General features: G+C 44.2%; 1 protein-coding gene across 1 annotated transcript in view; it reads left to right on the plus strand.

Annotated features, from left to right (window-relative positions):
* Nucleotides 1–24,569, plus strand: part of znrf1 (zinc and ring finger 1) — a 35,616-nt gene that overhangs the window by 5,047 nt on the left and 6,000 nt on the right. Inside the window, exon 2 of the mRNA XM_080475530.1 lies at nt 14,925–15,020. Within this exon, the coding sequence (XP_080331656.1) occupies nt 14,925–15,020 (96 nt within the window). The remainder of the gene's footprint in view (nt 1–14,924; nt 15,021–24,569) is intronic.

Raw genomic sequence — 24,569 nt, forward strand, 5'->3', positions numbered from 1 at the left:
GACCATAAGCCAGTGTTTTTTTGTTCCACACACTTTGAACCCTGCAGTTTAAACAACTAAGCTGCTAATTCATGGAGTTTTAAGGGTTAATGAGCTCCATGCCGCAGAAACATGAGTGATGCGTTCAGGTGCATCACGTAACTCCGAACTTTCTTTTCTTGCTTTTCTTTTTAAATGTGGTGGGTGTGGCTTATATTCAGGTGTGCACAATAGTCTGGAATTTAAGGTATTTATAGTCTCTCTCTCTCTCTCTCTCTCTCTCTCTCTCTCTCTCTCTCTCTCTCTCTCTCCAAAACCTATATATTTATTCTTTAGCTGTGAATCTAATACGCACTGTTGGCACTAGCTTTAGCGGTTGTAGCGGCTCTGCTACTATTTCACTAAACTCCTGTTTCCCCTGAGCCGGAATGACGGAACGAAGAATCACTTTTCCTTGTAACTGGTAACTCGTCTCAGCGCTATTATCTGTAATCAGAAGCTAAAATGTGGAAGAGAGGAAGTACACACACACACACACACACACACACACACACACACACACACACACACACACACACACACACACACACACACACACACACACACACACACACACACAGCATTGTTCTCAGATTACGGACACATAAGCGAATCTTCCGCCTCCGTACACAGACGCTTTTTAATCAGAATGTAAATAGTGATGAAATGGCGTCAGCGTTTGTTCCAACAATCGCTCAGAACTTTAATTATTATAACAGGCGTCGTACAGCAGGTGCGTCAATAAAACCAGGAGCGTCTGTAACCCAGCCGAGTAACAAACCTCCGGCAGACTGTCGGCACAAAGTTCCCTTCCAATTTTACCATTATTACATTACGCCGGCTTTTTAGTGAATTTTAATTTGAATGTTAAGAATGTTTGACGGATGTTTGGATCTTTAATGTAAATAAGGGCAAATAGAGGGGCCAGAAGATCGGATCAGTTAACTTTATCCACCATATTCCATACAAATTAAATATATAATACACGTTTACACGACATCGTTTATCCGAGTGAAAATTGAAAACTTTTGTTTTGGGCATCCATTTTTAATAGCGGCACGACATGAAAACGACATGATTTACGATGGTTTGTATGTTTGTAAACATTTCATATATGCTGCTTCTAAACAAACGAACGAAAGAAGCAAGTCAAATAAAAAAAGTCAATTGCATGATTTTCAGCTTTTTTGCCTTTTTCGTGTAAATGTGAAACTTTTCTGAAATGAAAAGACGAAAATGATGCGTTTTCACTTGAAGTTGTTGTAAACGAGGCCTGAATGTGACTTTGTCAACACTTTGCGGTGCATTTTTAAAACGTAAACGTTGTCATCACACTGTCTGTTCAGAAATGATTGAACGTCTTATAATAAAAATAAAGTCTGGAAATAAAAGTGTTGAAGGGCCAGCCGAGGAAACGTCTCTCTGGAGGAGCTGATTTCATCAACAACACAAATGTTTCCAGACTTAATAAATCACATTATTCGTTAGTCTCAGGATGAACTCCCCCCGCACCGTGCTCCACATCCAGGACTCCCCCCGCACCGTGCTCCACATCCAGGACTCCCCCCGCACCGTGCTCCACATCCAGGAAAGTAAAACTGATGTATGATATCAAGCTGCTGCTCGTTTCAATCAGTGCTGCCCTGCGACCGATCAGACCTTCATGATCACTTCAGTTAATATCTGGACCTCAGATCCGACAGGAGACATTCAGACTCTGGTCGTGGTCCGTCCTCAGACCGGCACCATATCGGACTCTGGTCGTGGTCCGTCTTCAGACCGGCACCATATCAGACTCTGGTCGTGGGCCGTCCTCAGACCGGCACCATATCGGACTCTGATCGTGGTCCGTCTTCAGACCGGCACCATATCAGACTCTGGTCGTGGTCCGTCCTCAGACCGGCACCATATCAGACTCTGGTCGTGGCTCATTGGAGGGGAAGTGGAAGTTTTCCTCCTCGTTCAGGATTTCATGGAACGAAATGAGGTTTTGTTGTCCGTCTTAGTGACAGTGGTCAAGACCACCGAGTCCGAAACGGAGTCAAGACCAAGACTTTAATAGGCCAGGTCTGAGTCAAGACCAAGATCAGAGCATCCTAAGACCGAGACAAGACCAAGACCTTAAGGGGCCTGGACCCAGTCCAGACCAAGACCTTAAGGGGCATCCCAAGACCAAGACCAGAGCATCCCTAGACCAAGACCAGAACATCCCAAGACCAAGACCAGAGCATCCCAAGACCAAGACCAGAGCATCCCTAGACCAAGACCAGAACATCCCAAGACCAAGACCAGAGCATCCCAAGACCAAGACCAGTGCATCCCAAGACTGCTCAGGTGTGATGATACTGGAGTCCGGTCTGGAGTCCTACCACACCACTGATGGTCCAGTATGTACAGATAGAACCAGAGAAGCAGTGCAGATCCTCTCTCACACACACACACACACACACACACACACACACACACACACACACACACACACACACACACACACACACACACAGCTGATGAGCGGCGGGCCAGGCGGGGACACGGTCATGAAGCCGCCGTCCTCACGCCGTGTTGTGGCTGGATTCCACAGCCGAGGGTTTCAGGAAGGCGGCGATGTGGGAACATCTGTGGCGCTCGGCCGTCTGCTGCATGCAGGAGAGAATGTAGGTCAGCACTGCAGTTTATTTCTGCCTCTGCTGCTCCTCGCATCTCCACCGTCTCCTTCCTGCATGACAAGTCACTGCAAGGCTCAGGAGGCAAGGGAGGACACACACACACACACACACACACACACACACACACACACACACACACACACACACACACACACACACACACGCAGTGCATGGTGAGATGATGGAGGCTGAAGAAGAAGAGGCTTCGTTTGGTGGCAGAATTTTTACATTTTTATTGTTGCTGTGACAACCACAGAGCTAGACGTGAACGAACTATAGTGAGCACACACACACACACACACACACACACACACGGAAACACACACACACAAACCCACACGCACACTCATACATACACACACACACACAAAAATACACACGTAATGACACACACAAACACATGCACACAAATATACACACACACATGCACACTCTCTGAAATACACACACACACACACACACACACACACACACACACACACACACACACACACACACACACACACACACACACACACACACACACCATAGACGTCAAACAGAGGACTACAAAGAGTGAAACGATACAAAACGAGTACGAGCAAAGTGAATTAACTGTGTGACAACAGGATGTTTTATTCATTACAAGGAATAATCTCATTTAATTGTTTTCAAATGGCAGAATTTCCAGTCCCTGGTGTTGTTCTGTCCTCTGAAGGACATTTTCCGCTGCTTTCTCTGCGTGTCAGAGAGGAAACGTTTAATCAATTAGACGTTGAGATAATCCGATGATGTGACGTGCTGCTCATGTAAGTGTCGCCGTGGCTTCGATGGGGGCTGAGGGGACGGAGGCGGCGTGTTTTTCGGTGGAGTCGTCTGGAGAGAAGAGCTCTGATGAGGCTGATTGAGCTTTCAGGGACTCGGAGAGGCAAACATCCTAATTTAACCCCTGGTGACACTGACATGGTACACACCCTGAGCAGAGGAGGCCCCGCCCTCCACCTGAGGCTGTGTGTGTGTGTGTGTGTGTGTGCGTGCGTGCGTGCGTGCGTGCGTGCGTGCGTGCGTGCGTGCGTGCGTGCGTGCGTGCGTGCGTGCGTGCGTGCGTGTGTGTGTGTGTGTGTGTGCATCTGCACAGAGTTGTTTGTATCAAAAATGTGTGAGTGTATTCAGATTTGTGAGCCAATAATATATGTGGTGCATGAGAATTGAGATTTTTGTACGTCCACACACACACACACACACACACACACACACACACACACACACACACACACACACACACACACACACACACACACACACACACACCGAGTGTTTTTTTCATTAGCCCCCTCCTATGTTAGAACCCCCCCCCCCCCAGGTTGTGTTACCTCCTCATGTGACAACAGAAAACATGTTTTCATCTCTCCTCTGCACACACCCCCAACATCCATCTCCTCCTCCTCCTCCTCCTCCTCCTCTCTTCATCTCCTCCTCTCCTCCTCCTCTCCTCCTCTCCTCATCTTCTCCTCTCTCGTCCTGTTCCCATGGAAACTGCTGGTCTTTCCGGTAAGGTGAGGAGAGTTTGTCGGCGAGAGTTGTAAGTTGTGATGTAATGAAGGCGAGCGTTTCCAGGCCTGCCGTTTATGGTCATGGCAGCGGCGAGGCTGCTGACGATCAGTCTGAACGGAGGAGCGGTACCTACGGCGGTGTGTGTGTGTGTGTGTGTGTGTGTGTGTGTGTGTGTGTGTGTGTGTGTGTGTGTGTGTGTGTGTGTGTGTGTGTGTGTGTGTGTGTGTGTGGATGCTCTGAAGGCGTCTCCTGCCAACAGCGGCGGCGACACAAAGGCTCCAGCAGCAGATTGTGGAGGAAATTTGTCCTTTTTCATTGTCGGATCGATGCAACGAGCAGCGAGGGAAATAACATTTACTGAAACCAAACACCTTCTGACTCGCAGACAAAAGCTTTTCTTTCGCCACACGACAGTTTGTGTCAAAACATTTCAGGTCTTTCGGGTGAAACCGTGATGGAAGTTTAGAAGTGACCCAGCAGACCCTCGTCCACTCGCTCCTCCACCAATCAGTCCCCGCTACCGGGTACTTTCATGGTACCTGCTACACCGAGGTTCCAAGCGAGCAAAGTCAAGTAGAAAATGTGACGTCGTAAGAGGGCAGGCTGCTGATTGGTCGGGAGAGCGTCTCGTTCACCCGCCATTTTGTAAGCCCGATCACAACAGAATCGCTCTCAAACTGAGGTCGACGCACAGAAATCCCCCCTGTGGAGCGGCGAGGACGTGCAGGTGCTTTTTGTTTGGTGGCGACCAGAAGATTCAGGAGCTCCACCTTTGAGAGGTCTTTGAGATGCGGTGTTTTGGATTAACTGGTTTCCCTGTTAACTGGTGACCAGCTTCCTAGAGCGTCCCCTTTTCACAGCGGATGTTTAAAAACCTGAAGAAAATCCAGAGCTGTCCGGTCGAATGCCGTTTAACTGCATTTCCATTAAAGTTTAAAGTGTCGCACCGGTTTTGCTCGTCTTATCCTAACATCTGCTGCTATCGACTGGTGGCAGAAGTCACCAGTTAACAGGGGCACCAGTGAAACCGAAACACCGGACAGTGAAGCACGATCGTGCCAATCTACATTTTGTATTATTAATAAATAAATATATAAAAAGTATGGTGGATTATTTTCACTTGTTAATTCTTTTATGTCGTCTGCCATTTTAACAGCTTTACATTCTTCTGTGAGTTTTGTCATCATCTTGTGATCACAGTGACACTATATGTAAACAAGGACTGCAGCCTGGCAAGCTGGAGCCCGCCTCAGAGGTCAGGAGGCCATTGTGATTGGCCGAAGTGGTCGAGGGGTCAAGGGTCACAGGGAGGACCTGGATAGAGGAAGTACGCCTCTGTCATTCAGAACTGTGGGTTTCCTCAGTTTCATTCCCTCTTTCCTGTCTTAAGTTGTGGAGGACACACCGCCGTCCTGTGGTGAGCTTGTCTTTGTTTAATAAATAAGGAAGGTAATCCGGAACCATCTCAGGTCTGATTTTCATAGTGAGCCGCGGCTGAGGAACATGCAGACTATAGAGATGAAATATCTAACAAATATATACGATTTAATTTGTTATTTGAGCTGATATTCAATACATGTTCGCTCTGCATCACATCGGGGTGATTATTTATGCACGACGGGAAATAACGCCCACGCCGTGGAGGTTCTGTATTGTAATGGAGAACGACCGGGGCTGAGTGGAGAAGGACCATCAGTGTTGGAGGATTTAATCTGAGCCTGATCTACTGAAGGTTTGTCCATCGAAGTTATATTTTATTAATTTAATGATTTTTAATAGGATTTTATTGATTCTTTAAAAACCCCAAGATGTTTCTGATTATCGACAGACCAACTCAAACCTCCCTGAACGTTTATGTCAAACATGTTCATAGTTTGCGTCTTAAATTCTGGAGTTTCTGCCAAAGAAGGAGAAATGTGACCGTCCTTCCTCTCAACGCTGCAGGGACAAATCCAGTCCTCAGAGATGAGGCCAAAGTGTGTTTTCACCTTTAATTCATCTCCTTTTATGTGTTTGTGGTTTTTCTGAACTCACTAAACTCCCCACAACTTCTCCTCTTCCTCCTCCTCTTCCTCCACCACTTCCTTCTCTTCCTCCTCTTCCTCCTCCTCTTCCTCCTCTCTGCTGTACCATAAAGAAGTAGATTGCTGGATGATTCATCTCTGCCCCCCAGACTGTTGTGATCCTCAGTTAAACAGGACCCCCTTCCTCCGTCTTCTTCCTCCTCCTCCTCCTCCTCCTCCTCCTCCTCCTTCTCCTTCTCCTTCTCCTTCTCCTTCTCCTTCTCCTTCTCCTTCTCCTACTCCTCCCTTTGTCTCCTTTCTCCTCTTTCTTCTCCCTCCTTCTTCTTCCTCCTCCTCCTCCTCCTCCCTCCTTTCCACACATATCAGTGTTGTGTCTGCTACTCTTCAAAAATCAATGTTTTCGTTGAGATTTTCATTCTTTGCTTGTTGTTTTGTTTAATTGGAATCTGTTTTTTGCCCACGGGCCTTATGTTGGACACCCCTGGTCTAGAGAGAGGAAAAATACATCAAATGTCTGAAATAAATCTAAATAAAAAAGTTGTCTGGAATGGTTAAAATAGCTAAAATCTCACATTTTGATTTTAAAATAAAATGTTAAAATGACTAAAACCAGTGGAAAAGAAGAAAAAGCACAAAGAAGCTAAAATGGCTGCTGTCCGAGGAACTGGATGAAAAGTGGAAAAAAATACTTTACATGAAGGTTTAAAGCTCAAAAACAGCAGTTCAAACATTGAAAGAAGCTGTGCCGACTCACTGCTGCCACCTACAGCTCAGAAATCACATGACGTATGTACCATACGCTGCACCTTTAACGGACTGTGGGAAGAAATCTTCATCTGATTTCTCTGAGTGACGGAATCACTGAACTTTGAGACATTAAAAGTGAGTCAGCGATTATCAGAGAAGATCTGCTCAGGTACTCATGCTGATTAGTGAGTGTGACATCTATCGGGGCTTTAATCCCATCATCAATCAGTCAAATAGAAGTATGACCTCATTTTGCTGATGAGCCAAAGCAATAATTACATTAATAACATTTAAATGACAGAAGTGTCCTTGCATCACGTATTAACCGCCACACTTTGTGTTCTCGCTTCTTCCTAAAGTTTTTTTTTCCCTTAATTTTCTTTCCCTCTTTCTTGCCAGAATCATCTGATGTCGGCATCTTCTAATGATGTAACTTCAGCAAACACACAGATTATAGAGCACCGTCCTCCATCCAACATCCAGATTATAGAGCATCTTCCTCTGAACTAACACCCAGGTTATAGAGCATCTTCCTCTGAACTAACACCCAGATTATAGAGCATCTTCCTCTGAACTAACACCCAGATTATAGAGCATCTTCCTCTAAACTACAGACCATCTTTCTCCTCTAACATCCATATTATAGACCATCTTCCTCCACTAACGTCCAGATTATAGAGTATCTTCCTCTAAACTAACATCCGGATTATAGAGCATCTTCCTCCATCCAAGGTCCAGATTATAGAGTATTTTCCTCCAAACCTTCTTTGGAGTAACTAAAGATTTAATCCCTGCCTTTTAAGAACGTTTCTTTGCCTCACAGTTTCCTGTGGCAAAAGTCTATGCTGATTGCATGTCGACACGCCGTGTGTGTGTGTGTGTGTGTGTGTGTGTGTGTGTGTGTGTGTGTGTGTGTGTGTGTGTGTGTGTGTGTGTGTGTGTGTGTGTGTGTGTGTGTGTGTGTGTGTGTGTGTCTTCCTCCCACAGACAGGTATAGAGGAGCTTGGGTGATGGCGGCTTGTGACTCAGCCGTACTGTGATCATTCTGTTCATAAATATGTGACGGTTCCTTTTTTCTTTTTCTTTTTTTTTTCTTAAGAATGAATTTCTGCGAAGGCAAAAGAATCACTTCCTTCATCCTGAGTGTGAGGTGAATCTGCTCCTGCTAGATTACAGTAATCTATGATACTGAGCAGAGATTGAATACTTACTGATGGTACATAATAACCCGACACTTATGGAATTCAAAGGACAAAAGTATATTTTAGTGGCAGAATGCATTTTAGTGCATGAAAAACATGAATTCTTTAAATATATCTTAGCCAAACAGCAAATTCAATTATGAGTTTTTTTTCTGGACCATAAGTCACATTCTTTCTTACTTGAATAAAGAATATATGTGCATATGTACTCATACATACTATCCTCTGCCACTAGATGTCACTGTATGACCACAGAAAGCTGCTACAGTACCACAGAAAATCCTCCATTACTACTGTACCTGACTGAAAAGACAAATCTTCACTTCAAATGCTAAAATCTGCCTCAGAAAGTGAAAAGATTTCAAAACGCGTCAGAAACTTGTGAGTGAGAAAAGCAGAGGAAACGTTTACCGTGATGAAGAAAACTAATAAAGCTGCTTGTGGGGTAAGAAACAAATGAACAGGAGGTTCTGGAACAGCAGCTGCCTTCAACAAAAAGCAGAATTTACACACATTAGTACATAAAATAAAAAAACTTTCTCGGTGGTTAGTATGCTTCAGGTGTGTCCTGGAGTGTGTTCTGTTAACAGCGGTGGTAAAAATGTTGCACAGATTGTCTGGTTACTCTATTTATTGTCTATTTATGACAAAGTAGGACAACAGTCATTAGCTTTAGCGCTTTAGCGCTTTAGCGCTTTAGCTTTAGCATCCTCTCTCCCTCAGACTCAAATGAAAACGCACCGTCTTGAGAACGGTGCAGTTTCCATGTTTGGCCACTAGTGGGTGCTGTTGTTGTCTTGTAATGGGACCATTCTAGTGGACAGACGCCAAGTTGGATTGTTATCACAGTGACTGTCAAAATAAAACCACCAAGTCCCATTAGAGGATGAACTGGGAGTCGTGACACGATCGCAGTGACTTCGAGGACCGAAACGGACCCCGAACCAAAGTTTTCTTTTTCACTTGAAAACGTGTAAATGTTTGTGTTGAAAATGGCGCGGCTGCTCGTCATCGTCCCCCCACTTCCAGTTTGGGACGCCTGCGGACTCTCAGTGTTTTGTCCGTCGAGTCTCGCAGCGCGGTCTGATAAGACGATGAATCGCCACTAATTACAAGTGCATTGATGTCTTTTAATTGCTTCAGCCATAATCAGCTGTTTGTGTTATGATTGTGAAGCGGTTTGAGTTAATTTACCAGAGAGTCCCTCAGCCTCAGTCCCTTTAGTCCCTTTAGTCCCTTTAGTCCCTCAGCCTCAGTCCCTTTAGTCCCTCTAGTCCCTCAGCCTCAGTCCCTTTAGTCCCTTTAGTCCCTCTAGTCCCTCAGCCCGGTGTTATGACTGACGGGAGCTGACGTCCTCTGCTTCTTCTTCCGGGAGGCGAACGTGACAGTTCGCATCTGAAGGTTTAAATAATAGAAAATAAAAAATCCAGGAGTAAAGATGCGGCGGTGACGACGTCCTGTCAAAGTAAAGGTCGTGTTTTCAGTCTGAGTCTTCAGCTCGTGGAATCCTCTTACCTTCCTGCAGACTTTATCAGATGATTTGATTCTTTATGTTCTGACCTTCTCAAGTCAGCTTTATCTTCACTTTAGACACATTAGTAAAGCTTTTTTGTTGAATTTCTCAAATTCTCGGAGTAGATTAAATTTACATTTTGTTAAAGGGTAAAACTGCTGAGTATATATATATATAAGTTTCACAGTTTAAAAGCATTGAATCTCTCACATGTTGTTTATCCAATTGTGTCTTTAGCTTAAACCAAAGCTGCTGTTTCTCATTGCACTCTGTATTGTTTCCAAAGAGGAAGATGCTCTATAATCTGGATGTTAGAGGAGGAAGATGCTCTGTAGTCTGGTGTTAATGGAGGAAGATGCTCTATAATCCGGATGTTAGTGGAGGAAGATGCTCTATAATCTTTTCCAATTGATGACTTATTTTCTTTCTTTAATTTTTTACTAACAGGTAAAGTTTGTTTGATTTGTTACAGATGTCTTCAAACAGCTGCAGAGCTGCTGTCTCTCAAAAGAACGGATCTTTGATCCTTTGATATCTTTGATCCTTAAAAAAAACTCTGCGTTGTGTTTTTGTTTATCATTCATCCAGGTTGGATGTTGCAGACGCTTCCATAAAATAAACGATCCTTCTGAATCACCTTTTCATCAAAGATAATAACAATAAGGACGTATAAATGTCAGTTTCATTAAAATAGATTACCACCGACAAACGTTGTCTTTAAATTGTCCAAAACAATTCAAGGACAGGAGGAGGACGCTTCACTTCAGATTTTGTGTGGTTTTTCCAGTCTTCATGCTCGTCACATCGGAGTTTTGACTGAAAGCAGCCAGGCTGCCACTGATCGTGTGCTGCTCCTCCTCACATCCTGAAATCATGATTTAGCGAGGCCGGGTCCACGGCAGCGACGGACGAGCCGGCGGCTGGGAAATCCAGACTGGAAGTGCGATAACAGAGTTCTTCTTTTTTCTTTTTCTTTTTTTCCCCTCGTATCTGAGTCATTACCCAGCTTTGATGCCTCCCGAATGGTAATTACTGTATCACAGCGCAGAGCTGCTTTCTCTACACAACTTTGATACGCTGATGTTTTTTTTTCATGGCTGCGACATCACAGAGAAAACACAACAACAACAATAACAATAACAGCAGGGCGGGTTCCGCTCCAGTGTGCGGAAAATGGAAATGAAGGCAGCACCTGGAGCCACCGCCGCGGCCAAAACTCAGTTCGTACCAGTACTACTACCATTACTTACAAGAGAGAATAGCTTTACATTATTGTGATTGCTAAAAGTTTGTTTTATCTTTCTGCACTTTATAACTGAATCACCAGATTTCTGGACTATTGATCGCACCTGAATATAAGCCGCACCCACCAAATTTGAAAAGAAAGGTGGAAGTTACATGATGGACCTGAATGCATCAGCCATGCTCGTGAACAAATAAAAATGCTAATGCATCAGTCAGATGATTCGTCAGGAGGCATTATGTTCTTGGTGTACCTCTTCTCATCTGCAGGGACGAAGTTCTTCCACCAGAAAATCAGAGTTTTAAAGTTCTGGAGTCTCTCCGGTGTCGTTTGGTCGTTAAAGTGCTGTGAGGCGTTCACTGACATCACGTGACGGTCAGCGAGAAATACTTGAGATAAATGTGCCTATTTGACATAAATCGACTCTCCGGCGTGAACGCGCGTACACACACACACACACACACACACACACACACACACACACACACACACACACACACACACACACACACACACACTCTCCAGTATAATTAATTTATGATCCAGCCCTGTGATTTATTTTTGTCCCTATCTGACCTGCTGTGCTCCTCCAATATGAAATGTCCTCCAGGAATTGCAGTGGCTGGCTGAGCTGAACACACACACACACACACACCCACACACACACACACACACACACACACACACACACACACACACACACACACACACACACACACACACACACACACACACAGACACACACACTGAGAGTCCTGCTGGACTCCGTATCATAACCCTTCATTTCTCCTCGAGATGCCTGAACTCCCTCACCTTCCTTCGCACCTCTTTTTCACTCATTTTTGGCGTCTCCTCCTTTTCGCTCGTCCCTGTGGAGCGTCTCAAAATAGCAGCCAAGAGAAAAAATTGGGTCAGCCGCCATGTAATAGTGTGTATATAGTGAATTTGAACGTGTGTGTTTTCAGCCTAACAAACTGTCAAACTACGGTACCACTCTGGTGTTTCTTTGGCGCTTGTCAGCGCTGAGCGCGGCATTTCGACATGCTAGCATAACGCGTCATATTTGGGGTGGTTAATTAGCAGCATGGCTTGTCTGTTGAGATGTCAAAACTGAGCTGTCGTATCTGCCTTTTCCACAGAGGAAGAGAAACCTTTTTGTCTTTTAGGTTCACTTTCAACTGATACAGACGTGAAGGAAGACGACCATCCAGACAGAGACAGTCAACGCCAGCAGCCCTTATGCTCGTTAAGTAGCATTAGCGCCAAAGCCATACCGTGATGGCAAGTTTTGTGAAAGTGTGCTGCAAAAACAACTGACCCCATGGAGTGAACATTAGCGTGGAGAAAAAGATTTGAGATCTTCATGTGTTGGCTTGAAGATGTTTTCACCCTGAACCTGCAAACCATGAATCCTGAGTCTTTTTGGTGGTGTTAGTGTAGTGTTGGTGGTTGTAGTGTTGGTGGTGCTGTTAGTGTAGTGTTGGTGGTTGTAGTGTTGGTGGTGGTGTTAGTGTAGTGTTGGTGGTGGTGTTAGTGTAGTGTTGGTGGTTGTAGTGTTGGTGGTGGTGTTAGTGTAGTGTTGGTGGTTGTAGTGTTGGTGGTGCTGTTAGTGTAGTGTTGTTGGTGGTGTTAGTGTAGTGTTGGTGGTTGTAGTGTTGGTGGTGCTGTTAGTGTAGTGTTGGTGGTTGTAGTGTTGGTGGTGGTGTTAGTGTAGTGTTGGTGGTTGTAGTGTTGGTGGTGCTGTTAGTGTAGTGTTGGTGGTTGTAGTGTTGGTGGTGGTGTTAGTGTAGTGTTGGTGGTGGTGTTAGTGTAGTGTTGGTGGTTGTAGTGTTGGTGGTGGTGTTAGTGTAGTGTTGGTGGTTGAAGTGTTGGTGGTTGTAGTGTTGGTGGTGGTGTTAGTGTAGTGTTGGTGGTTGTAGTGTTGGTGTTGGTGGTGGTGTTAGAGTAGTCCTGGTGGTTGTAGTGTTGGTGGTGGTGTTAGTGTAGTGTTGGTGGTTGAAGTGTTGGTGGTTGTAGTGTTGGTGGTGGTGTTAGTGTAGTGTTGGTGGTTGTAGTGTTGGTGTTGGTGGTGGTGTTAGAGTAGTCCTGGTGGTTGTAGTGTTGGTGGTGGTGTTAGTGTAGTGTTGGTGGTTGAAGTGTTGGTGGTTGTAGTGTTGGTGGTGGTGTTAGTGTAGTGTTGGTGGTTGAAGTGTTGGTGGTTGTAGTGTTGGTGGTGGTGTTAGTGTAGTGTTGGTGGTTGTAGTGTTGGTGTTGGTGGTGGTGTTAGAGTAGTCCTGGTGGTTGTAGTGTTGGTGGTGGTGTTAGAGTTGGTGTTGTTAGTATTGCTGATAGTGTTGGTGGTGGTATTAGAGTAGTCCTGGTGGTTGTAGTGTTGGTGGTTGTAGTGTTGGTGGTGGTGTTAGAGTTGGTGTTGTTAGTATTGCTGATAGTGTTGGTGGTGGTATTTGGTGGTTGTGATGGTGGTGGTGGTGGTGGTGGTGGTAGTGGTGTTAAGTGTTGGTGGTGGTTGTGTTGGTGGTGTTAGTGACAACAACAAACAAACCCAAAGTGAAGAAGAGAAATCCCAGAGAAGGAAACCTGTGGCTGAAGCCAAGTAAATATAAATCTCATTACGGCCCCTCGTGATCGAAGCACATGGAAATCCTCTGTCCATTCACAACACTAAGCTGCTGTTGAACAACAACCACAGCTTAAGAAGAATTTACAGATTTTTTTCCCCCCCATTGGTTTAATAGTGAGCGTCCATCCATTCATTCATTCATCTCCTTTAACACTCAAGGTCACAAGGTGGCGGATCTGATCCTGGAAACACAAACTGGTGTTCGTCTGACTTTGATCATCAATCTGGAGAAATGCAGTGAATCCATGTTTCCAGTCAGACACAAACTCGACTCATGAGGCCGAGTGGTTGATCTAATTATCTTTTATGTGCCGAAGTAACAGAGTTAAGACTGATATGTCCCAGCTTAGCAGCACAGGGCTGAGACGAGTCCGACGTTAGAGGAGAGAACGTGTGGAAACGTGTGAGTGGGAAAACAAACAGGAGCAGATGAGCGTTTTTATTTTGGGGGTATTTGTTAAGGGCTGACGCAGGGGATTTCTTCTACATGCAGTCATTTGATGTCTGAAAAGCTTTTTAAGTTACAGTAATCGCCCTCCTGTTCATACTGTGAGGGGCAGGTCTGGATCCAGACAGAAACAGAACAAACCTGAAGTGCTGAAGGAGTTTGACCAGGATCTGACCTGGATTAACGTCTTGGTCTTTTGGCTGCTCCCTTCAAGGGTCGCCTCAGTTTATCATCACCATATCGTCACCATATCCATCAATCTGAGGTCTTCATGTCCCCCTGATGGCCGGAGGCTTCCCCTCCAACACGCTTTGTGTGATTTATCCACCAACTCTTCTCGGGACACGTCCAAACCTTCACAATCGTTTCAACCGAAAACGGAAAACTTTGATTGCGTAGCGTAAACGCACACCGCTCAGGGCCATTGAAAATGGCGCTTTTCAAAAACCGTTCCCAAGGTGGAACTTTTCAAAAACCCATACCCTCTGTCTCCGTACAGTCACCGTAAAAAGAATCCAACTTGGTTGTCTGTCCACTAGAGTGTTCCTGTACTCCCATTGTTAATGTTTACAGCTTATCTGTGTGTGTGTGGTTTCATTACAGAACAAACAACAGCACCCACTAGTGGCACGACAGAAAAACTACTGTTTTCCAACTTTCTCCCATTTCTATTTAGACGTACATCGTTTTCAAAATGCTCTTTTCTGAAACAGAAATGAAAAGTGAAGATCTCTTTAGAAGTCTGTGAAATCTGATTAAAGACCACATTTTCAGGCTTTACTGAAGAAAAACCTTGAACTTGTCAGTAATTATCAGTGATTCTGCTCTTGTCCTGCTGCGTGAACTCCGAGGTCGGATTTGACAGTCGACTCGCAGAGATTTCTGATGTTTCTTCTTGTTTTGGTTGCAGGTTTCAAGTGTCCTGTCTGCTCCAAGTCAGTGGCGTCCAATGAAATGGAGGTTCACTTCATCATGTGTCTCAGCAAGCCCCGCCTCTCTTACAATGGTAAGGAACGCAACTTCACAAATTGTGTTTGGGAGGTCATTTCTTTGTTGTGACACAGTGATCTTTGGTAGTGAACCCACAGATTCAGCTCCACTGCACATCCCACAAATGCTCGTTCCATCAGTTGAAAATAAAGAGACGTTCTCAAACTGCCGGGTTTGCTGCAGAGAAGCTTTAGAACACAGAAGTAATCCTCCAAACACACGTCCTGACTGTTTGTGCTTCGGTTTATTTACTGGTTGCTTCCCCGCTGCTGCTGCACTCATAAATATTCACGAGGAGGTGGGCGGGTCAACATCCTTCCAAAAACACGATAAATATGAATGAGGGGAAAATGAGGGGGGAAGAAACCCTAAACACTCAGAGAGTGACTTTACACAACCTGATGTATTCAGTCATCCAGCTCTGAAGATACAAACTCGGCTCTGGCGCCGAGGCCCCTCGGAGGCAATCAAGGCGCCATCGAACATGGCGCCTCTGGAGCTTCTCAGCACATTTCAGGACCCGTCTGGCGTCTCCCTGTTTTAGAGCATTTAGTGTCATCCTGCTGCAGCGGCCGAGTACCGGTGGATCTCTGCAACACATCAACAGGAGCACGAAGCAGCTTCGTTCAGAAGTGAAAACACCTGCAAAACTCAGCAAATGACAAGAATATCTCTCAATCCATCTTTTTTAATATTCTTAGGTTCTTGTAAGGAAAATAACTGCAATGTCATGACATATTTATTATTATTATTATTGCTGACCATGTGTTTTTGGAATAGTAAGTCAAGGAGTCACAAGTTTATTATTATTATTATTATTATTATTATTATTATTATTATTATTATTATTATTATTATTATTATTATTAATAATAATGTATTTATTTCTTTATTATTCAGTCCCTTCAGAATCCTGAACCCTTTATCTTCCAGTTTTGGTCAGAAAAACATGATTTTGTGATTAACTTTTTAAAAAATATGATAATTCCAGTGATTTTTCTTTCCTTTTTTTCTCTCCAGGAAATATTGTAGCTGTATTTGGCAGAAATTGCTGGTCAGGAGAAGAAAATTAGCATTTTGAAAAAAACAAAAAAAACAACTTTCTTACAACTCTTTTACTTACTATTTCAACAGTACATGGTCCGCAGGATTAAAGTAACCCGTCTCATCATGGTCTGAGCTCAACTCACAACAGCCTGTTTGTGACTGCAGCAGTTTTCAACTGTGAGCTTGAAAAGGTCCAACGCGTCTGATACAACCATCTTCATTGTCTGTGGTTGTTCTGCCGCTGCACGTCAGTTAACGGAGCTAATGTTTGCTGATTCTAAATTACATGTTTCAATTTAATCTAAATATCCGCACAAATTATTTAGATGAGACGACTGCCACAGTTATTTTGTGCTGACCTTTAATCTTTCATCATGTTGGCTGCAGAGGTTCAGCCTCAGAGGCTGGAGGGGTAATTTCAGAACAAGCTCCCCTGATTAGCATTCAGCGCTCGGCCACTCAAACAAAGCTGAGCATCAGTAATCTTGCAGGTTGGAGCTCAGTTGGGTGGATATCAGTGCGGGGAGCACGTCGGCCTCTTTCATTTGGTTTTATTGATCGCGTCGTGTTGTGGAGCCGCTCCGTTAGCTCATCGCTCACTGTCTCCGTGTCTCCACCTTGTCCACCAGCAGACCGGTCGGGTTTGGCGACTGCTAATTGCCTGATGTAGGAGATCCCGCTAACAATGAACATGACAGCAGAATGATTCGAGTACAGACAGTCGATCACACAACCACCTAGCCTTAGTGCTTCCCCGGTGCTAATGCTAATGTTGATTACAGGTGTGGCTTAAAAAAGATGAAAATGAGTTTGATGAGCCGATTGTTTCGCCAGTCATTTCTACTCTCATAACATATAAACTAAAAGGTTTCAAGCACACTTTGAGTTCTAATTGTGGTATATAGAATAAGTGTGTCTTTGCCTGTTTAGTCTTGTAATACCAGTTTACACCACAAGATGGTGTATTGAACTGCTCAAAGAAGCAGCAGGGGGAGTAGTTAGTACTACAACGGCTGAAGATTATGGCTACTACATAGAGTGGTTGCCAAATATTGCCCTGACCTACAGTCCAGTCTGGAGGAGGACGGTTAGAGGATTGCAAACGGTGATTCATTTAGCGTGAAACGTTCGTTCTCAGATGAAGATGGATGGATTGACTAACTGTAGCGAGATAAAGCTTACAGTCAAATGGCGGCTTATGTGGGGAATGAAAAAAGAGACTTTTGTAGTTCCATCAATCAAACCTGCATTTATATAGGCGCAATCTTTCATCCAAGATGGCAGATATGGATCGGGAAGCACATGAAGACAAAGGATCCTATTGATCACAAGGAACCAAACAACCAGCAGCTGTCAACGCTTCCTGAGAACCTTTTGTGGTATTCATTACATTTTTAATCAATTTCCTGTTCAATCATTGACTTGTATTCTTCCTGTTGACCTATTTACCCATCTAGCTGACTGTATACCCATCGACCAACCTGCCAAACTACCTAAATACACGCTACAGACCTAACCTCACTCCAATATCCAACCGAACGAGCGACCTGCCAACTGACCAACACACACGATATCCTGACCTGAGTAGCTGCGTTTAACTTTCCCCAGGTACTACTGTATGTATCGGGAACTAACTTTAGGGATTTTGACCACTGGACCTAGGGTATACATTTATTTCTGTGGGTTGTTTTTTACCCCTCAAAAAGTCCAGAGTCACTCTGGTTCGTGGGAGTACCTTTGAAAGTTTCAGAAACGTTGGTAGGCGTGGTCTGTCATGCTGGACGCATCTGAATCGAAGAGTACTTATTAAATTTTTACCCACTATATTTAAACATGTCTGCAGGTGAAAACCACCTGATTCGTCTCCTTTCAGTGTTCTCAATAGTCCCGTTTACAATAAGGCACAAGTCAAGTTTACAGTCCGTCGGAAAATGACGTCAGCTTCTCCGTCGCTTTTATAGCATGGCTTCTGTGTGACTTTTTCTCATCGCCTATTCAGTAACACCAAATGTTCCAGGTACCTTTGGTTCAAACGCTTCTTATGGGAGTGAATCAAACCAACAGCCCTTCCTTCGGCCTGGTAATATTCCAATCCACTGCTTCCGGACGGAGCCAGCTCACTCAGCGAAACTGATGAAACCAACTGACAAGTGACAACAGGCTTCAATCACTGTTCTCATGCTCTGCTCTAATTATACCACCAAGGTTTTATTAGGACAGCATCAACACATTTAGGGGAGATTTTATGACGGATTCGGCGCTGCCAAAGTAGAGACGAGTGACAAATAACTGTGTTCAGTGAAAAATGACACTTTTGTAGGTCCATCAATCAAAGTTGGGTTTTTAAAGGTGGAATCTTTTGGAAAAGATTTCAGAAGTGGATCCTAAGAAGTAAAAACCCAAAATGTACCATCAAAGCAAAGCGTTTCCACCAATAACAGTCAGGGGGTTAAACTAATGTGGAAATTCTCATTGTGCATTTGCTCCAGAGAGATATGTTGATTTTTATATTTATGTTTTTCCTGACAGAGCCTACATGCTGGCTGCTGTTCATTTTGTAAATGACAGTTCTGTCAAACTGCTGCTTTTGTGAGGCGACGTCTCTTCAACTTTCTTGTTGTTTTGTCTGTCTGAGCACTGGCTGCCCCCCTATTCTGTTGCTCCGACTAGTGGTGGGCAGCTGCATGACAGTTACCTGACCTTGTAAATGAGTAAAACGCAGACTAATCGTTCTGGTGACGACTTTAATAATGTACATGGAAATACAAAACACTACAAATTTCAGAAAACACTACAAAATAGTGAAAACACCACGAGATCCGTTCCATTTTCTAGTGTTTCCTTTAATTCATAGTGTTTTCTGAACTTTGCAGTGATTTGCACTTCCAGGCCAGCGTAAAAAAGTGTTCAAAACAAAATGACAGAGAATTTCCACCCTACTCCTTTAATCAAAATATGAATCATCTTTTTTTTTTTTTTTACCAGAACAAACAATTAGATACAAGAGAGATCTGACATCAGAACTCTTCCATAGTGATTTGAGCTCAATTTTCGAGGACACTTCAGGGGCTTTTTGTGCACAGTTTGCATGTTCTCCCTGTGCGTCTGTGGGGTTCCTCCCACCATCCAAAGACATGTGTTTGAGGTTAATTGTTGACACTAGACTGTCTGTCCTCCTGGACTGCTCACCTGCTCACCGGCCTCCACACTCAGCTGGGGTCAGGTTCAGTTCAGTTCAGTTCAGTTCAGTTCAGTTCAGTTCAGTTCAGCATTGGTGACTGTGGAAAGGAAAAAGAAGAAACCTTTGCAGAACCAACACACTCTGACCCTCAGTTGGATAAAACTGTGTAGAAGATGAATGGATGATGTGTGACGTCGGTCCGAATATAAGAGCAACTTTTTCACAAGGCTCATACTTCGATCAGATCAGAAGACATTAATATTATTCTCCAATAAATACAAGTGGAATTATTACATTTCAAAATGTCTGCAATGGACATGATCCGCTCCAGTGAGAGGAAAACAAACCAAACCATGATTTTCAGGAACAAGATGACAGAGGCCAGCTCTGCCATTCCAGGCTCAGCTCTGAGACGATATGATGAAGCTTTGAATCTATGAGATTGGATTCTTCTACCCACCGTCCGCGATCAGATATCAGCAGACAGACGAAGACGTAGATCGTTTCGTCAAGACTTTCATCCAGACCATCATGGATTCATTTCCTGAATTGTCCCATTAAGAAGAATTTGTCATCAAACAGCTTGACTGGACAGAGTCCCTGCTTGTTGCTTAAAATATTCAAGTATAATCACCAAGTCCTCGTCTCCACTGACGTTTCAATCAATCATTCGTCTGCAGATCAAATCCATCATGTCCTTCTGGTTTCTGAAGTTCTTAAAATATTCTGGATTCCTCAAACCTCGGTTGAATATTAGACTCAAAGTATGACAACCTCACTTTTTCAGACCTTTTTACAGAATGAAAAAAACCCACAATCTCACATTCGAGATTCTTTTTGGTTGGCTCCACTCATCAAAAATATAAATACCAGTTGGAGCTTATTGAGAGGGAAATGTGAGGACATCAGCCATGTTGACGTCGTTGCTCTGCGTCTGTGCTGCTATTCGGTTTTTTTTGTCTGAATGACATAAAGAACGTACATAAAGCTGCCACCTGTGTTACGTCCTGGAGTGGGCTGCTGCTGTAATTATGTCCTGAGTTGCTTGGAGACGCTGGTCTGACAGCGGCCACGTCTGCTGCAGCCGCCGGTGGCCCCGCGGCGGCTCTCTGATTGACGCCCCACTTGTTTTGGTCTCAGACGGCGCACATGTTGGCCTGCGCCGAGTCACCTTTGTGTTGCTGGTTGTGTTTCTGATTGTAACGATGGCTAAATCATGCTGAGTTGGGGGGGGGGGGGGGGGGGGGGGGGGGTACAGCTCTGCAAATAGCCGTGGACGAAGCCTACAAGGCCAGCGCAGTAAAAACATTAAGTAGGTGTGAAGCCTGCGGCTGAATGTGGCTGAAGATTGAGTGATGGAGGCCGAGAGAAGAGAGTGAAACTGTCTCAGGGGAGATGGGATCCAGAGTGATGGAGTCACCCGATGGACGATAACGAATGAGAGGAGAGAGGGTATAAAGGAGAAACGCTCTCATGATTTCCTCTTTCTTTTTCCTCCGTCCTCCCAGCGTCCGTCCGTCCCCGTCCCTGCTGTGTAATTTCTTTCTCCTCACTATCTTCCCCACCTCTCAGTTCTCTCCTGTTCGTCAGACCTGCAAAATGGGGCCCGAGCTTATCTCTCCTCCCAGCATGCTCTGGGGTCTATTGTCAATCACCTGGGCCTCCTGACTGTCAGCACATCTCGTACACACATTCACCATCCGGGAGGATCATCAAAGACCCACCTCCACAGTGTCTGAGGTTTTCCAGGTGTAATTATTAGCAGCACATCATCAGCGTATGACGTGCAGGAGAGTAAATCCTTTTTTTTTTAATGAGACCACCTAATGTGCCGTGAAACATACCGTTACAAGACATATAAGCAAAAGTCTTTTAACTAATTTGTATACTGGATAATTAATATATACGTACGGGTGTTGTTTGTTTGTTGGTTTGTTTGTTGTGTGTTTTATAATTTGATAATTTATAAAGGTGTAGGCTCCTAGAAAAAAAAATAATAATTAGTATTTTCATTATTCCTAAACAAGGGGCAGCTGAATATAAGAATTTTCTTGTTCTGGTTTTTCCCTTCTGATCGTGGAGGTGATAATACAGTGTACTGTTGAAAACATTAATTTGCTTTCATGAAAGGAACAAAAATAAATGAAATGAAATGAATAGACCACGAATGACTGTGAGGTTGTGTCAGCATTAGAGACCAACATATAACTCCAAATGACAAAGCAATTTAGCATTAGAATAGAAGTGTTTAGTTGTAATGAATCGGTGTGAAATTCCTCTAGAATACAGCGCCTGAGCCGTTTGTGTAGCTGCCGCCTTAAAACAGACAATTAACCATCATGTAATGAAGGTAAATTCTGTGCAAAACAACTCTAAAACCTGAGATTGAACTAAACTAGAATTTACCTGAAACCTGCCAGAACACAGCCGAGATCTTAAAGGAATTATATTATTCAGCTTTTCAGCACTTTCACATGATCTCCAAAAACATTGTATTCAAAATTTCTTTCCCCAAATCCAGTTTTTCTCTTGATTTTCCTCCATTTGAATATTGGATCATAGGAGCTACATTCAGAATCTGCTGTGTCTGTGTGAGCTGGACTGGCTCCGCCCACGCATGACCATCTTGGGAAGAGGAGTAAGTACTTCCTCTCGTGGTGCCATGTGCCAGAGCAGAGCTGCCTAATAGTGGGAGGAGTCAAAGGGAGGGCCTACCTTAATTGCCCTGATGACACTATATAGGGTTTGATTTCTGATTGGCTGGTTGGAGCAACACACTTTTTAAAACCTGAAACAAGCCAGGGACAGAGAGGACAGACTGTCTTCACTTCTGGGGCGTCATTCCAGGTAAGTTAGCATATGGACTGTCTGAAACCAACACCCAAAGCGAGTCAGAGACCATCATATCAGTCTACCAGTGTATTATTAAGGTAACTATCAAATGTGAACTGAATAAATGTATAAATCCCAACTCAGTAAAAAGTCTCTGTAGTACAGCAAGTGTTGCTGATTGTTAGTGGCTGAGCTGTTTGTACAGCTGCTCCCTTCACAAAGAAGATTCAACCGCCACGAAACATAGTGTGAAGTCAGTCTAGTTCCAAGTGTTCATGAGCGTCAAACTGTGAGAATCAAAGTATCTGACGTGTCTTTGGAACCATTGTCAGTTACTTGGACTTTGAAGCACTTCCACTGATCCACGGACAGGACAATGGAACAAACCATTATATGACAGATACAGAGGGGAGGATATAAAAAGATCAAAGAGGCACAAACACCTCAATTTCTGCATCACATCAAATTATATTGAGCCGAGAGCAGTTTGTTTTTTTTCAAGGAAAATAAGGTTCATTAATTCTACTTATTCATACTTGCAGCCCACATAGTGAAATCCATGGAAATCAGGAGAAAGCAAAGAGGAAGGTAAAGAGTTTGCAGCTCTTCTTGTTGCGGGGTCGCCGAGGACTCTTCAGCCCACAGTGACTCCCCCGAGTCTGCGCTGAGCTGACGGAGTTGGACGCCAAAGTGTGCTGGCGGGGCAAAATGGCAGCTGGAAGTCAGGAGGGAGGCAGGCAGGGGAAGATTTAGAGACCAGCACTTCTGCACATCTCGCCTTTATGTTTCTCTGCGGTCTGAGCCTCACTCTCCACAGTCTTTTTTTATTTACCAGGCATCGGGATCACAAGTCAACACCTTCCAAGTAAATTCACACCGAATATTATGCTGTATTGGAGGTATGATACAGTGAACTGACACGAGACACAATGTGTTTTCCATTAATCTCAGCTGAGATAGGATAGTTTAAGCCAAATTCTATTGAAACACGTTCAGAAGACAGTATGGCTTCAGATCAAACAGTATAATATAATTGACATTAATAGAATAATTGAGGAAACGCTGTTGATCACAAACTGGACATGAATGTAATAGTCGGTGACCGAAAACAAATCAAAGTGGAACAGGATGGGATCAGGGGAATAGTTTTATTGTGGGTGAAAAGTTATTCAAAGGACAAGAGGCCGATTGTGAAGCTGGGAAGCTTCTTCATGTTTAGACATTGATTGTGGCGTCCCCCGGGGCTCCGTACTGGGTCCCAAACTCTTCATCCTCTATATAAATGAGAAGATTTGCAATGTGTGACAGTTTGAATGTATGAGAGTTCTAGAACGTCTTCTGAAATGTTCCAGCATTCTGGAACGTGTGACACACAGTACATGAGATCTGTGGATGAAGTCAGTTTCTGGAATCGTTCTGGGTTCTACGATGCTTGAGGGTTGTTGAAGGTGTAAGCTTTTAGATCATGTCAGATTCTAGAGTGTGTCCATTTCTAGAAGGTGTCAGAGTTGTAGAAAAGTCCAAACTGTTTCAGTGTTCTGGAATGTGTCAGACTTTTTGAATTTGTCTGGGTTCTAGAACGTCTAAAGGTTCTAGAATAAGTCAGTGTTTTAGAATTCCTTGAAATACCCAAAAACTACAGTCCAGGATTGGAGCATTTGAGTTGCTTGTCTCCACAACGTTTTGAATCGTATTAAAGTGGAGTGAAGAGTTAAAGTCGGACTTCAGGTCAGATGCTCGCACACATCGAGGTCACGCTCACATTAAAATCGCATAATCGTGCATTGAAATTCAGCGTGGGTTCAATCGGGCCGAACTCCGGGCGGCGGCAGCTCTGCGATCGATGAGTCCCGGCCGAGGCTGCAGCGCCATGAGTGAGGACGCTAACTTTATCCAATGACCTCATTTTTGAATGCATTTCACAGGTGAAGGAAACATGATTGAACAAGCCTCTTAACTTGATTATCGAAGCCGGGGTCAGGGGCTGCCTTCCAATTTAATACACTCTCTGTCAGACGGCCCAGCACAGGCGCTTTAAAGGGCCACCACCACTTTTTGGCAGCTGATTAATCTCCAGGTTTGATTTGCAGGGTAGACGGAGGGCGGGGGAGGAGGAGGAGGAGGAGGAGGAGGAGGAGCAGGAGCAGGAGCAGGAGGAGGACGAAGAGAAGAGAAACAGCTGCCGTATTGTTAGCCGGCAGCATGTTTAGATTCCTGTGATTTAATCCGAAGCACTCAGTCGGAGAGGTCCTGGGTGTGTTCGGAAGGGATGGAGGGATGTGAACAATAGATGAGAGGCAAGATAGAGAGAGTGAGGAAAAGAGGAGTGGGGTTATGGGAGTTGGTTGAGGAACTGAGCTGATTTGCAGTCAGAGCATATGTTCTGTCTCGTATTCCATCAGACAGCCAAGCTCCTATCTATCTATCTATCTATCTATCTATCTATCTATCTATCTATCTATCTATCTATCTATCTATCTATCTATCTATCTATCTATCTATCTA

Source organism: Lipophrys pholis, assembly GCF_963383615.2.
Source record: "Lipophrys pholis genome assembly, chromosome: 11".
Classification (NCBI taxonomy): domain Eukaryota; kingdom Metazoa; phylum Chordata; class Actinopteri; order Blenniiformes; family Blenniidae; genus Lipophrys; species Lipophrys pholis.